The sequence below is a fragment of the Borostomias antarcticus genome (genome assembly GCF_949987555.1).
Source record: "Borostomias antarcticus genome assembly, chromosome: 18".
Taxonomy (NCBI): Eukaryota; Metazoa; Chordata; class Actinopteri; order Stomiiformes; family Stomiidae; genus Borostomias; species Borostomias antarcticus.
This window is the reverse complement of record NC_140251.1, coordinates 13595459-13610584: the sequence shown is the minus strand read 5'-3', so window position 1 is coordinate 13610584 and position 15126 is coordinate 13595459. Positions and strand designations below refer to the sequence as shown.

General features: G+C 42.7%; 1 protein-coding gene and 1 pseudogene across 2 annotated transcripts; both read left to right on the top strand.

Moving 5' to 3' along the window:
* The first annotated feature begins 1047 nt into the window (after positions 1-1047).
* Positions 1048-5590, top strand: LOC311321152 (B-cell receptor-associated protein 29-like). Its single transcript, XM_084453079.1, has 7 exons — positions 1048-1152; positions 1385-1485; positions 1676-1823; positions 2411-2546; positions 2992-3088; positions 3427-3527; positions 4802-5590. The coding sequence occupies exons 1-7, from the start codon at positions 1061-1063 to the stop codon at positions 4838-4840; spliced, it is 714 nt and encodes a 237-aa protein (XP_084309205.1). The 5' UTR covers positions 1048-1060; the 3' UTR covers positions 4841-5590.
* A 269-nt stretch (positions 5591-5859) lies between these two features.
* LOC311320915 (B-cell receptor-associated protein 29-like) lies at positions 5860-12269 on the top strand (annotated as a pseudogene). Its single transcript has 6 exons — positions 5860-5869; positions 6267-6414; positions 7005-7140; positions 10182-10278; positions 10614-10714; positions 12189-12269. The product of its transcript is annotated as a B-cell receptor-associated protein 29-like (transcript).
* The last annotated feature ends 2857 nt before the right edge of the window (positions 12270-15126 follow it).

Genomic DNA, 15126 nt, shown 5'->3' with positions numbered 1-15126 from the left:
GTTTATTTATAGACGGGCCATCATATGGAGCAGGGTATTCCATGCAACAGGAGAAGGTATAGGCTACTGTGGCAGTGCATGCAAGCTTTTACAGAAAACATAATAATAAACTTTTTAGAAAAGACTCCTAAATTCTTAATTATTTTTTTGTATTACATTGTAGGCTAGTTCATCGATGAGCATCAGCTATAACAGACCAAAGGGGCTCTTGTTTTTTTATATTTTTTTTTAGCGGGGCTCTTGTTGGTGTCCCGTTCAACTAGTCGTCTGACGTCAGATGACTGGTCACTAACAGCTGTCGTGTGGGTGGGCGAGTGTTCCGTTAAACACACTCCTACTTTGTCAATTTTGTCGGGTAAGATTTAGGCTATGAATCTATTTATTCGCTTGTTTAAGAGTGTGTTCGTTCAGTGTCCCGCGAAGAAGCAGTCTGTAGCAGACACGTTTAGGTGAAGTGTGAGAAGTTTAGAGACGTATACGTGATATGAATAGCACAGGGCAGCCTGAATACATGCTTGTCTGGTTAATTCATTGAACCTGATCGATGTTCGTGCGATCTAGGCTAGTAACTGTAGACAACTTTGTGCTTTGCTTTGAAAGTAGCTGATACTGTACGAGGTCTGAACGTCGTTAAATTAGAAATGTAGGCCCCCAAAGTTACTTTGTGCCCAAAATATTAATATAAAATTGGCGCGGCTTCTATTCGGCATTGCTATAGGATATGATGATCAGCTTTCTTCCACTTAGCCCTATTTGATAATGATGCATGACATGCTGTGCTACACTGTTCATTCTAGACATAGGATACAGTAATATACAGTCATATGTACAGACAGTTGTTAAACGTTTGTAGGGCTCAGGCAAGGATTATATATTCTCTTCAACCTATAAATTCCAGTCATGATGTTTACCATCTACACTTTTCAATGTTGCAAACATAATGCAACAAATTCAAATGTGTAATTCTTAATGAATTGTGTAATTGCAGTAGATACACTATAAACTGTACATGCAGCAGATATCACATGACTAATTTTTCCTTCAGTCGACCCCGGTCAGGATGACCCTCCAGTGGACTGCTGTGGCCTTCTTCCTCTATGTGGAGATAGCCGTCATCCTCATCCTCTGCCTGCCATTCATCTCAGCCCAGAGGTAGGGGACAGAAGTGTCAACAATAGCGATTATTTCACATTAAGTCACCAATAGGGTGCATTGATTGATTGATTGATTACTTTATTGATCCTCTGAGGAGGAAATTAAAATAGCATCGCATAAAATACAGTGCAACATACACACACACACACAACACAGACATTTACATTCCCAAGTCGCATTCCTCTGGGGCATCAAGAAAATGCTCAAACACAATCGCATCCTCTAATAGATGGCGGTCTGTTTTCAACTGGAGTTTATGGACCTGGGTCTCTCCGTACTGGAACAAGTGTTTCTTCACCATGATCATCATCCTCATCGTTCTCTTCCTGGGTGAGACTACCGTCTTGTGTATTAGTTATTGTCCAGTCTAACCTCCGTAGTCTCTAGAGTGGTTAGGGTTAGGGTTAGAGTGGCTTCACCCCAGCGCGGACGTTCTCAGGACGTTCTGGGAATGTTTTCTAGCTGGGTAGTCTCCATTCTTCTCCTGAGTCTCCTGTTGTATTCGTGTCTCCCCTCTAAGATGCTCTTCGTGAGGTGAAGAAGTACTCAAGTACGGAGCCCATGCAGGACGCCAAGCTCAACCCCGGCCTGTTCGACCACCTGCACATGAAGCTGTTCAGAGCCCAGAGGAACCTCTACATCTCTGGCTTCTCTCTCTTCCTCTGGCTGTCAGTCTCTCCTCCTCTCACATACTGGAGCTTAGGGCTGCTAAATGGACATTTGGTCGGAATTATTACATATTCTACACATTATGTAATAATTATGCTTCAGTCCAAACGATTGCCATATTGTTCTGCACACCGCACATCTGTATATTAATGTTCACTGGCATGTTTGCCTGTGTTGAGTGACATCACTTTTCGATAGATAGATAGATAGATAGATAGATAGATAGATAGATAGATAGATCTATCTTTATTTATTCCCATGGGGAAATTTCTGTTTCACAGCACATTAAGAGAGTAGGGTTAATAAAATATGAAGAATAAGAATAAGCATACATTATAAATAGTAAATAGAGGATAAGAATAAGAATACATAATAAATAGTAAATAGATAGAGGATAAATAGGTTGGACACAATAAACAAATAAACTAACAAAATAACTAAAAACAGTTAATAAAGGAAGTAAAAAATAAGCTAACCCTCAGATAGCAGCCATACTTCAAGTATGTACAGTATACTGTAAACTACGGTACTGTGAGTTTGTGGGAAGTGGTTCTCTTTTCTAACCTCTGACCTCTGACCCCCCCAGCATCATGCGCCGTGTGCTCACTTTGATAAACCAAGTGGCTGTCTCCACGGAGACAGGGGCCAGCCTGCAGGAACAGGTGGGCAGCGCCAACCAGGCCGCCAAGAAGTACCAGGAGGACAACCTGCTCCTCAGACAGGTGAGATAGAAGAACCAGGACAACCTCTCCTCAGACAGGTGAGGTAGAAGAACCAGGAGGACAACCTGAACACGCAGATAGCAGAAGGGGAGGGGTCTGTATTGAATCTGATTGGCCAGGAGAATCTCTGTCACCAGTGATTGGGCAGTAATAAACCCAATGACAAGGCTTATCTCCAAAACCTACTGTACATCCAGCGAGTCTGCCTAGACGGTATCTAACAGTGTTGTCTTGGTTGGAGGAGAACTTAGAAGATATCTAACAGTGTTGTCTTGGTTGGAGGAGGACTTAGTAGATATCTAACAGTGTTGTCTTGGCTGGAGGAGGACTTAGAAGATATCTAACAGTGTTGTCTCGGCTGGAGGAGGACTTAGAAGATATCTAACAGTGTTGTCTTGGCTGGAGGAGGATTTAGAAGATATCTAACAGTATTGTGTCTTCCCAGGCCTTTCTGGATGAAGACAAAGCCAACGCAGCAGAGAAGGAGCTCCTGAAGAAGGAGACTGAGAGGCTGCAGAAAGAGCTGAAGGCTGCAGATGGCGGTAGGTACTCAGTAGGCTGGACCAGCACAAAGCTGGAAGGACGTGTCTATAGGAGACTCGCAGTGTGCTGGGCTTGCAGAAAACACCACAGTGGCGCTCCTGACCAGGAAGGACTTGTACTTGATATATTTCACTACTGAATCTAGACTGCTGAGGGAGTCCTCTGCCCAGGAAAGTAGGTGTGTTGATTTTATGGCGTCTGAAATGGTGTCTGAATTTTTTTTAATCACGGATCTGAGGGGGTTGAGCTCAATGGTGTGTAGCAGCTACTGCAGGTGTTGAGTGTGACAGAGAGCACGTGGAGGTGTGTGCCATGTACGTGTGGTTTGTGTATGCAGCTGTGAAGAAGTCCCAGGCGGAGGTGGAGGCCATGAAGAGACAGTCCAAGGGTCTGAGCCAAGAGTACGACAGGCTGCTGAAAGAACACCAAGTACTCCAGGTAACACCAACACCTTAACACCCGTCATAGTACTCAGGTAAAACCAACACCTTAACACGCATCATAGGACCAAGTACTCCAGGTAACACTCACATCTGAACACACGTCATAGTACTCAGGTAACACCAACACCTTAACACGCATCATAGGACCAAGTACTCCAGGTACCACCAACACCTTAACACCCGTCATAGTACTCAGGTAACACCAACACCTTAACACCCGTCATAGTACTCAGGTAACACCAACACCTTAACACGCATCATAGGACCAAGTACTCCAGGTAACACTCACACCTGAACACACGTCATAGTACTCCAGGTAACACCAACACCTTAAAGGACAATGCTAGTTTTTGACAACCTGGACCTTATTTACACCATATTATAAGACGTTTCACTCACCGAGATAACTTTGGTGTAATTCGGAGGCCTGTAGAAGAAATGTAAAATCCAGCGCGAGCCAAGTATATCCATGTAATGGCGGCGGACGGGGCACTGAGAATGCAGCTTCTAAAAATCTATTTTCTGCCGCGAAACGGTTGTTTTCATCAATCTGTCTTTATGAATCGCTAGTTGTGCTTACATAGAGCGTAGGCCTGTTGTGGTTTTTCACATGCCTCTGTAATATGATCTTTAGAAACGTCTTTAGACACGAAATAGCTTCCTCACTTGCTCCAGCACGCATGCGCACAGCGTGCTGGAGCAACGATTGCGCGCTGTGCGCATGCGTGCTGGAGCAAGTGGGGAAGCTATTTCGTTTTGAAAAACGTTTCTAAAGATCATATTACAGAGGCATGTGAAAAACCACAACAGGCCTACGCTCTATGTAAGCACAACTAGCGATTCATAAAGACAGATTGATGAAAACAACCGTTTCGCGGCAGAAAAAATATTTTTTAGAAGCTGCATTCTCAGTGCCCCGTCCGCCGCCATTACATGGATATACTTGGCTCGCGCTGGATTTTACATTTCTTCTACAGGCCTCCGAATTACACCAAAGTTATCTCGGTGAGTGAAATGTCTTATAATATGGCGTAAATAAGGTCCAGGTTGTCAAAAACGAGCATTGTCCTTTAACACGCATCATAGGACCAAGAACCTCCAGATAACGCTAACACCTTAACACGCATCATAGGACCAAGAACCTCCAGATAACGCTAACACCTTAACACACTTCATACTGTACTACATGGACAGCAAGGCTTGATAATGAAGATGTTAACAACTGTACTGGGTTGTCTAATTGTCGAGTTTGGAAATGTTTTTCTCCAGAATGCTCAAGACGGAGCGGAGGACAAAAAGGGTCAGTAACGAGAGGTTCTCCTAATCCGGATCAGATTACAGATGATAAAACACCTGCCCCGACACCTCCCATGGACACCTGCACTTCAGACGAGAGACTCTTCGCATGTTTTGAGTCATTCACTGTGCACTGAATAAGAGACGTAACAGCAATGCATATTAATGTGTTTTCACCACAGGCACCACATTGCATGATTAGTGTTAATGGTTTTAACTCATGTTTGTAGCTCAGCCAGGCTCTGTGTATTATCTGGATTAAAGCTGCAGCTGCAGGTCTGCATGTTCTCATGTCGACCTCCCCTGGTGAGTCCAGGAGGGTTTACAGTACACTGATCCAACACATCTGTAAACACTACACGTACTGGTCCTTGTGTGTGTGTGTGGGGGGGGGGTTATACCCACTATTAAACACTTACAGTATACAGAAGGATATTTTAGAACAGAGGATATGTGCATAATTAACTGATTGGCTTAAAGGTGCAATGTGTAGAAATGTTTTGCAGAATATTGTGTAGACTTGGCAGAAATTGAATATAATTGTTATATATAATATATACTTGTTTTAATTAGTGTATAATCCCATTAATAAGAATCATTATTTATTTTGTTACCTTCGAATGAGCCCTTTATATCTACATAGGGAGGGGGGTCCTTCTGCAGAGACCGCCATGTTGCACCATGTAACTATTCAGTTGGTTGCAATTTGCAACCTCACCACCAGATGCCGCCAAACATCTCACACTGCACCTTTAACTTTGTTCTCAGGGGCTCATGCCATGTGCTTGGTTGCAAATGAATGATTTAGATAATGAAGTATAAAGGTGTTATAGTGAACAGCCCCGGCATATCAGGCTAATGTGGAGGACAGCTTCTAAACGCTGTCCTGGAATGGTATGAAGGTTTTAAATATAGAGGGCATACTGGCAGGGAACGGTGAGTAATGTTTCTCTGCCTTGTGCCACACAGTCTTTTCTGTGCTGTTATTGAAAATAAAGTTTGGAACAGATTCCCACAGTGTTTTAGGTGTCATGCATGGCAGTAAGATTCAGTTTAGTTTTAATGCGGTGTTGTGGATCATGACTGTTAAGGTCACATGAATGAAGTATTGTTTTCTTGCCCTCTATTAGCATGCTAATGTGTATTTCCAGTTATAGAGGTGTAAACGGAAGACATCTGCTACATTTTGAAAACAAACTATTGAAATGACTAAATAGACGAGGCACACTGGTGACTACATATACTGTACATTTAGGTAGATACATACAGTAAACGGGCCTTGGAGTCCAATCGATTTTACAGAATGGTGGTTAGGGTTAGGGTTAGAGTGGCTTCACCCCAGCGCGGACGTTCTCAGGACGTTCTGGGAATGTTTTCTAGCTGGGTAGTCTCCATTCTTCTCCTGAGTCTCCTGTTGTATTCGTGTCTCCCCTCTAAGATGCTCTTCGTGAGGTGAAGAAGTACTCAAGTACGGAGCCCATGCAGGACGCCAAGCTCAACCCCGGCCTGTTCGACCACCTGCACATGAAGCTGTTCAGAGCCCAGAGGAACCTCTACATCTCTGGCTTCTCTCTCTTCCTCTGGCTGTCAGTCTCTCCTCCTCTCACATACTGGAGCTTAGGGCTGCTAAATGGACATTTGGTCGGAATTATTACATCTTCTACACATTATGTAATAATTATGCTTCAGTCCAAACGATTGCCATATTGTTCTGCACACCGCACATCTGTATATTAATGTTCACTGGCATGTTTGCCTGTGTTGAGTGACATCACTTTTTGATAGATGATAGATAGATAGATAGATAGATAGATAGATAGATAGATAGATCTATCTTTATTTATTCCCATGGGGAAATTTCTGTTTCACAGCACATTAAGAGAGTAGGGTTAATAAAATATGCAGAATAAGAATAAGCATACATTATAAATAGTAAATAGAGGATAATAATAAGAATACATAATAAATAGTAAATAGATAGAGGATAAATAGGTTGGACACAATATACAAATAAACTAACAAAATAACTAAAAACAGTTAATAAAAGAAGTAAAAAAGAAGCTAATCCTCAGATAGCAGCCATACTTCAAGTTTGTACAGTATACTGTAAACTACGGTCCTGTGAGTTTGTGGGAAGTGGTTCTCTTTTCTAACCTCTGACCTCTGACCCCCCCAGCATCATGCGCCGTGTTCTCACTTTGATAAACCAAGTGGCCGTCTCCACGGAGACAGGGGCCAGCCTGCAGGAACAGGTGGGCAGCGCCAACCAGGCCGCCAAGAAGTACTAGGAGGACAACCTGCTCCTCAGACAGGTGAGATAGAAGAACCAGGACAACCTCTCCTCAGACAGGTGAGGTAGAAGAACCAGGAGGACAACCTGAACACGCAGATAGCAGAAGGGGAGGGGTCTGTATTGAATCTGATTGGCCAGGAGAATCTCTGTCACCACTGATTGGGCAGTAATAAACCCAATTAAAGCTGCTTCGCAGCGATGAGGCGGGGCCAGGCAATTTCCGACAAGTTTAGGAGCAATAAGCGAGAGAATAGGACAACAAGAAAGTTGACATTCCAATGTTCATTTTGTACATTCGTATCGTAAAACATTTGTAAAACATTTTGATGCGTTGTAAGCTCGATTTTGATAATTCAACAATGGTCAATGAGTTTGTGAATTACAGTCTGAAGATCCAGTGTAGCAAGTTTGGTGTTAATTGATTGAAAAATGTTGGATGAGATATGTTTATTCATTTTTACAGGTTTTGTTTGCTTTTCTTCATAATTGAACATTAACTTCAGCAGCTGTGTAATCAGTCAGTTGCCAATCAATCGATTTAGTCATTGTAATCCTCGGCAGGGGTGGGGTAGGGTTGCCAACAGCGATGTCTCAGATTCGTGGAGCTTGCGTTGGATTGTGGGTAACGTAGTTTTCTCTGTATGAAGTGTTGGTTTCAGAGGACAGAATTAAACATATTTTAAAAAATTCAATTTTTGAGATAAAATTCCGAAAGAAATCATACTACATCTTGGATATGTGGCTAATGTTGTCACTTTTTATGAGGATGATCAGACATTGATTTGGCGAGAATTAATAGGAACTATATACAGAACTGTTAACAGTAAAACTTTTTGATGTGCTGTGGGCTCAATTTTTCATATTTCAAAAATATGTGAGGATCGTTTGGTAAGGACAGTCTGAAGATACAGTAGATCAATTTTGGTGTCAATTGAACTAAAAATGTGGGAGGAGATAGGTTTGATAGGTTTAACAGTTTATGAAGAAATCAGAGTGATGGACTTCAAAATTCCTGCAAGGTCAAAGCGTATGAAAGTTTTGTCTCACTTGGGCCTACATTCACGTGGTGGTTTTACAGTGATAGCACCTATGGCTGATTTGTTATGATTTTTTAAAGTTTTAAACTTTAGCCTGTTGCTGTAGCGCCACCTTCAGGTTTATTGACCTACAATGCAGGTTGAGGACTTTGGGTATAGTACTGGAGCTATGTGCAAATTTTGGTGATTTTTTGTCCACGGGAAGTTAGACTTCAGTGGAAGATGGAGAATAATAATAGTAATCAGAATTCCTGCAAGGTCAGAGTGTATGAAAGTTTTGTCTCACTTGGGACTACATTTGCGTGGTGGTTTTACAGTGATGGCACCTATGGCTGATTTGTTATGATTTTTAAAGTTTTAAACTTTAGACTGTTGCTGTAGCGCCACCTTCAGCTTTATTGACCTACAATGCAGGTTGGGGACTTTGGGTATAGTACTGGAGCTATGTGCACATTTTGGTGATTTTTTGACCACAGGAAGTTAGACTTCAGTGGAAGATGGAGAATAATAATAATAAGTAAAACATTTTGATGCATTGTAAGCTCAATTTTGATAATTCAATAATCTGGTCAATGAGTTTGTGAATGACAGTTTGAAGATCCAGTGTAGCAACTTTAGTGTTAATTGATTGAAAAATGTGGGTTACAGGTTTTGTTAGCTTTTTTTTCATAATTGAACATTAACTTCAGCAGCTGTGTACTCAGTCAGTTGCCAATCAATCGATTTAGTCATTGTAATCCTCGGCGGGGGTGGGGTATGGTTGCCAACAGCGATGTCTCAGATTCGTGGAGCTTGCGTTGGATTGTGGGTAACGTAGTTTTCTCTGTATGAAGTGTTGGTTTCAGAGGACAGAATTAAACATATTTTAAAAAATTCAATTTTTGAGATAGAATTCTGAAAAAAATCATACTACATCTTGAATTTGTGGCCAATGTTGTCACTTTTTATGAGGATGATCAGACATTGATTTGGCGAGAATTAATAGGAACTGTATACAGAACTGTTAACAGTAAAACTTTTTGAAGTGCTGTAGGCTCTATTTTTCATATTTCAAAAATCTGTGAGGATCGTTTGGTAAGGACAGACTGAAGATACAGTAGATCAATTTTGGTGTCAATTGAACAAAAAATGTGGGAGGAGATAGGTTTGATAGGTTTTACAGTTTATGAAGAAATCAGAGTGATGGACTTCAAAATTCCTGCAAGGTCAAAGCGTATGAAAGTTTTGTCTCACTTGGGACTACATTCACATGGTGGTTTTACAGTGATAGCACCTATGGCTGATTTGTTATGATTTTTTTAAAGTTTTAAACTTTAGACTGTTGCTGTAGCGCCACCTTCAGGTTTATTGACCTACAATGCAGGTTGAGGACTTTGGGTATAGGACTGGAGCTTTGTGCAAATTTTGGTGATTTTTTGTCCACGGGAAGTTAGACTTCAGTGGAAGATGGAGAATAATAATAATTATAATAATAATAATAATAATATAGGCAAATACAATAGGGTTCCGGCAGCTACGCTGCCTGGCCCCTAATGACAAGGCTTATCTCCAAAACCTACTGTACATCCAGCGAGTCTGCCTAGACGGTATCTAACTGTGTTGTCTTGGTTGGAGGAGGACTAAGAAGATATCTAACAGTGTTGTCTTGGCTGGAGGAGGACTAAGAAGATATCTTACAGTGTTGTCTTGGCTGGAGGAGGACTTAGAAGATATCTTACAGTGTTGTCTTGGCTGGAGGAGGACTAAGAAGATATCTAACAGTGTTGTCTTGGTTGGAGGAGGACTAAGAAGATATCTTACAGTGTTGTCTTGGCTGGAGGAGGACTAAGAAGATATCTAACAGTGTTGTCTTGGTTGGAGGAGGACTAAGAAGATATCTAACAGTGTTGTCTTGGCTGGAGGAGGACTAAGAAGATATCTTACAGTGTTGTCTTGGCTGGAGGAGGACTAAGAAGATATCTAACAGTGTTGTCTTGGTTGGAGGAGGACTAAGAAGATATCTAACAGTGTTGTGTCTGCCCAGGCCTTTCTGGATGAAGACAAAGCCAACGCAGCAGAGAAGGAGCTCCTGAAGAAGGAGACTGAGAGGCTGCAGAAAGAGCTGAAGGCTGCAGATGGCGGTAGGTACTCAGGCTGGACCAGCACAAAGCTGGAAGGACGTGTCTATAGGAGACTCGCAGTGTGCTGGGCTTGCAGAAAACACCACTGTGGCGCTCCTGACCAGGAAGGACTTGTACTTGATATATTTCACTACTGAATCTAGACTGCTGAGGGAGTCCTCTGCCCAGGAAAGTAGGTGTGTTGATTTTATGGCGTCTGAAATGGTGTCTGAATTTTCTTTAATCACGGATCTGAGGGGGTTGAGCTCAATGGTGTGTAGCAGCTACTGCAGGTGTTGAGTGTGACAGAGAGCACGTGGAGGTGTGTGCCATGTACGTGTGGTTTCTGTATGCAGTTGTGAAGAAGTCCCAGGCGGAGGTGGAGGCCATGAAGAGACAGTCCAAGGGTCTGAGCCAAGAGTACGACAGGCTGCTGAAAGAACACCAAGTACTCCAGGTAACACCAACACCTTAACATTCGTCATAGTACTCAGGTAACACCAACACCTTAACACCCGTCATAGTACTCAGGTAACACCAACACCTAAACACCCGTCATAGTACTCAGGTAACACCAACACCTTAACACCCGTCATAGTACTCAGGTAACACCAACACCTTAACATTCGTCATAGTACTCAGGTAACACCAACACCTTAACACCCGTCATAGTACTCAGGTAACACCAACACCTTAACACCCGTCATAGTACTCAGGTAACACCAACACCTTAACACCCGTCATAGTACTCAGGTAACACCAACACCTTAACACGCATCATAGGACCAAGTACTCCAGGTAACACTCACACCTGAACACACGTCATAGTACTCCAGGTAACACCAACACCTTAAAGGACAATGCTCGTTTTGACAACCTGGACCTTATTTACGTCATATTATAAGACGTTTCACTCACCGAGATAACTTTGGTGTAATTCGGAGGCCTGTAGAAGAAATGTAAAATCCAGCACGAGCCAAGTATATCCATGTAATGGCGGCGGACGGGGCACTGAGAATGCAGCTTCTAAAAATCTATTTTCTGCCGCGAAACGGTTGTTTTCATCAATCTGTCTTTATGAATCGCTAGTTGTGCTTACATAGAGCGTAGGCCTGTTGTGGTTTTTCACATGCCTCTGTAATATGATCTTTAGAAACGTCTTTAGACACGAAATAGCTTCCTCACTTGCTCCAGCACGAATGCGCACAGCGTGCTGGAGCAACGATTGCGCGCTGTGCGCATGCGTGCTGGAGCAAGTGGGGCAGCTATTTCGTTTCGAAAGACGTTTCTAAAGATCATATTACAGAGGCATGTGAAAAACCACAACAGGCCTACGCTCTATGTAAGCACAACTAGCGCTGGATTTTACATTTCTTCTACAGGCCTCCGAATTACACCAAAGTTATCTCGGTGAGTGAAATATCTTATAATATGGCGTAAATAAGGTCCAGGTTGTCAAAAACGAGCATTGTCCTTTAACACGCATCATAGGACCAAGTGCTTCCAGGTAACACAAACACCTTAACACGCATCATAGGACCAAGAACCTCCAGATAACGCTAACACCTTAACACACTTCATACTGTACTACATGGACAGCAAGGCTTGATAATGAAGATGTTAACAACTGTACTGGGTTGTCTAATTGTCGAGTTTGGAAATGTTTTTCTCCAGAATGCTCAAGACGGAGCGGAGGACAAAAAGGGTCAGTAACGAGAGGTTCTCCTAATCCAGATCAGATTACAGATGATAAAACACCTGCCCCGACACCTCCCATGGACACCTGCACTTCAGCCGAGAGACTCTTCGCATGTTTTGAGTCATTCACTGTGCACTGAATAAGAGACGTAACAGCAATGCATATTAATGTGTTTTCACCACAGGCACCACATTGCATGATTAGTGTTAATGGTTTTAACTCATGTTTGTAGCTCAGCCAGGCTCTGTGTATTATCTGGATTAAAGCTGCAGCTGCAGGTCTGCGTGTTCTCATGTCCACGCTCCCCTGGTGAGACCAGGAGGGTTTACAGTACACTGATCCAACACATCTGTAAACACTACACGTACTGGTCCTTGTGTGTGTGTGTGTGGGGGGGGGGTTATACCCACTATTAAACACTTACAGTATACAGAAGGATATTTTAGAACAGAGGATATGTGCATAATTAACTGATTGGCTTAAAGGTGCAATGTGTAGAAATGTTTTGCAGAATATTGTGTAGTCTTGGCAGAAATTGAATATAATTGTTATATATAATATATACGTTTTAATTAGTGTATAATCCCATTAATAAGAATCATTATTTATTTTGTTACCTTCGAATGAGCCCTTTATATCTACATAGGGAGGGGGTCCTTCTGCAGAGACCGCCATGTTGCACCATGTAACTATTCAGTTGGTTGCAATTTGCAACCTCACCACCAGATGCCGCCAAACATCTCACACTGCACCTTTAACTTTGTTCTCAGGGGCTCATGCCATATGCTTGGTTGCAAATGAATGATTTAGATATTGAAGTATAAAGGTGTAATAGTGAACAGCCCTGGCATATCAGGCTAATGTGGAGGATAGCTTCTAAACGCTGTCCTGGAATGGTATGAAGGTTTTAAATATAGAGGGCATACTGGCAGGGAACGGTGAGTAATGTTTCTCTGCCTTGTGCCACACAGTCTTTTCTGTGCCGTTATTGAAAATAAAGTTTGGAACAGATTCCCACAGTGTTTTAGGTGTCATGCATGGCAGTAAGATTCAGTTTAGTTTTAATGCGGTGTTGTGGATCATGACTGTTAAGGTCACATGAATGAAGTATTGTTTTCTTGCCCTCTATTAGCATGCTAATGTGTATTTCCAGTTATAGAGGTGTAAACGGAAGACATCTGCTACATTTTGAAAACAAACTGTATTGAAATGACTAAATAGACGAGGCACAATGGTGACTACATATACAGTACTGTACATTTAGGTAGATACATACAGTAAACGGGCCTTGGAGTCCAATCGATTTTACAGAATGTCCCTCCACACCCTGGTGATCCCAGTCAGACAGCCTCACTGTCCCTGTGTTCAAACCAGGTTCGTTTTTGGGATAAACAAAAACAACTTTATTTATAAAACGGGTTTTTCACAGCACACGGTGATGACGCACACACACACAGACTGAAGTGTCCACTGATGACATTTTTCTCTGCTCTTAACCCATCCCAACGTCCTTCCCCCAAGGGCAGCAGGGAGCAGACAGTAGGCAGCATGCAGGGGACGCGCCTGGGGTCCAACCAAGTGCTCCTGTCCGTCTTCACCAGGGACGAACAGCATCAGCGATCTGTTCTTCTGCATGTTTTTCATACTGGGTTATTTTATGGGGAAAACCCTTGCAAACACCTATTGGATTTTAGATGACTATTCTTGCACTTTGCCTTCAGCACTATTTTATGCTCTTAGTCATTTGTTTTAGAAAGGAGATGCACTTGTGAGTTCTGGTGAGTAGTTAGTAGTTACTGTGCCACCGTGCTGCATGTGAGTGATTTTGGGGTTCAAAGTCTTGCTCAAGGACATGTCGGCACACTCCGGAAGCTGGGATCAAACCGAGGACCTTGCGATCCCCAGCCGGCCGCTCTACCTCCCGAGCTACGAGCCGTCCCATGAAGGAATAGATGAATAGGGACTGGACTGATTGAAACAAGTGACTTTTCCATGACCCACAGTGCATTTTGTAGAAATAGTAACAATACATTTCTGTGCTACTAATTTGCCCTGAACGTAAAGACAAAAACTAAACAAAAAAACAAGGTTTTTCCCTTTCTCTCACAAAGGCACCTATTCCTGGTAACCCTTGTTACAGGTGGCCAGTAATCCGGACTCAGAGGTTACTGTGTTTATCACAAGAACAGTAGAAACATTTACAGGAGAGTATAGAGTATCCTGCAGTCCTGCTGATGCCTTTACCCTGTAGATATGTCAAGAAATGGAAAAAACTGCATTCATAATAGCTTTACAGTCTTTTACACAAAACAGTGTATCAACATCAACTATTATGAAATAAACCTTATCAAGCAGAATAAAATAAAATAAAAAACATAAAAATAACAAAATGTCATTAGTTTCTACAAAAGACAGCTCCAGTTATGTAAAACACAAACATCAGTTTTAAGTGGTGCAGCCTCTTTTATATGTGACATTTGTGTTCGTCCGTCCGTCTGTATGTGTGTCCGTTTGTAGCATAACATTTAGACCAATACCATTGAACACCAGCAGAGGGCAGTAGAGAGCACGCCATGAACTCCTAAACTTGCACCGCTTACTTCACCACCTGGGTATGATTTTTTTTTACATTCTAGAACTAGCTTTTTTTTGGGGCCTTTTCATTTATATCAGAAACAACTCTCTCTCATTTCATATCTACAGAAGTCCCGTACAAATATATACTCCGTTCTCTATAAAAACGCCCAGGGTGGCAGTCCTCGTCTCCAGACCGCGGTGCTCTGAGGAGTCGGCCCAGAGAGAGAGAGAGCTGTGGGTCACAGGCTTGTCTCTCTGTTGGGCCCAGAGAGAGAGAGAGAGAGCTGTGGGTCACAGGCTTGTCTCTCTGTTGGGCCCAGAGAGAGAGAGAGAGCTGTGGGTCACAGGCTTGTCTCTCTGTTGGGCTCAGAGAGAGAGAGAGAGCTGTGGGTCACAGGCTTGTCTCTCTGTCGGGGCCCAGAAAGAGAGAGAGAGAGAGAGAGAGAGAGAGAGCTGTGGGTCACAGGCTTGTCTCTCTGTCGGGGCCCAGAAAGAGAGAGAGAGAGAGAGAGAGATAGAGAGAGAGAGAGATAGAGAGATAGAGAGAGAGAGAGAGAGAGAGAGAGAGAGAGAGAGAGAGAGAGAGCTGTGGG

What these genes read in the sequence shown, in the direction of transcription:
- LOC311321152 (XM_084453079.1), top strand. Translation starts at nt 1,061, where the DNA reads ATGACCCTCCAGTGGACTGCTGTGGCCTTCTTCCTCTATGTGGAGATA. An exon ending in CCATTCATCTCAGCCCAGAG is followed by an intron (nt 1,153 to 1,384) that starts GTAGGGGACAGA and finishes ATCCTCTAATAG; the next exon opens with ATGGCGGTCTGTTTTCAACT. An exon ending in ACAACCTGCTCCTCAGACAG is followed by an intron (nt 2,547 to 2,991) that starts GTGAGATAGAAG and finishes GTGTCTTCCCAG; the next exon opens with GCCTTTCTGGATGAAGACAA.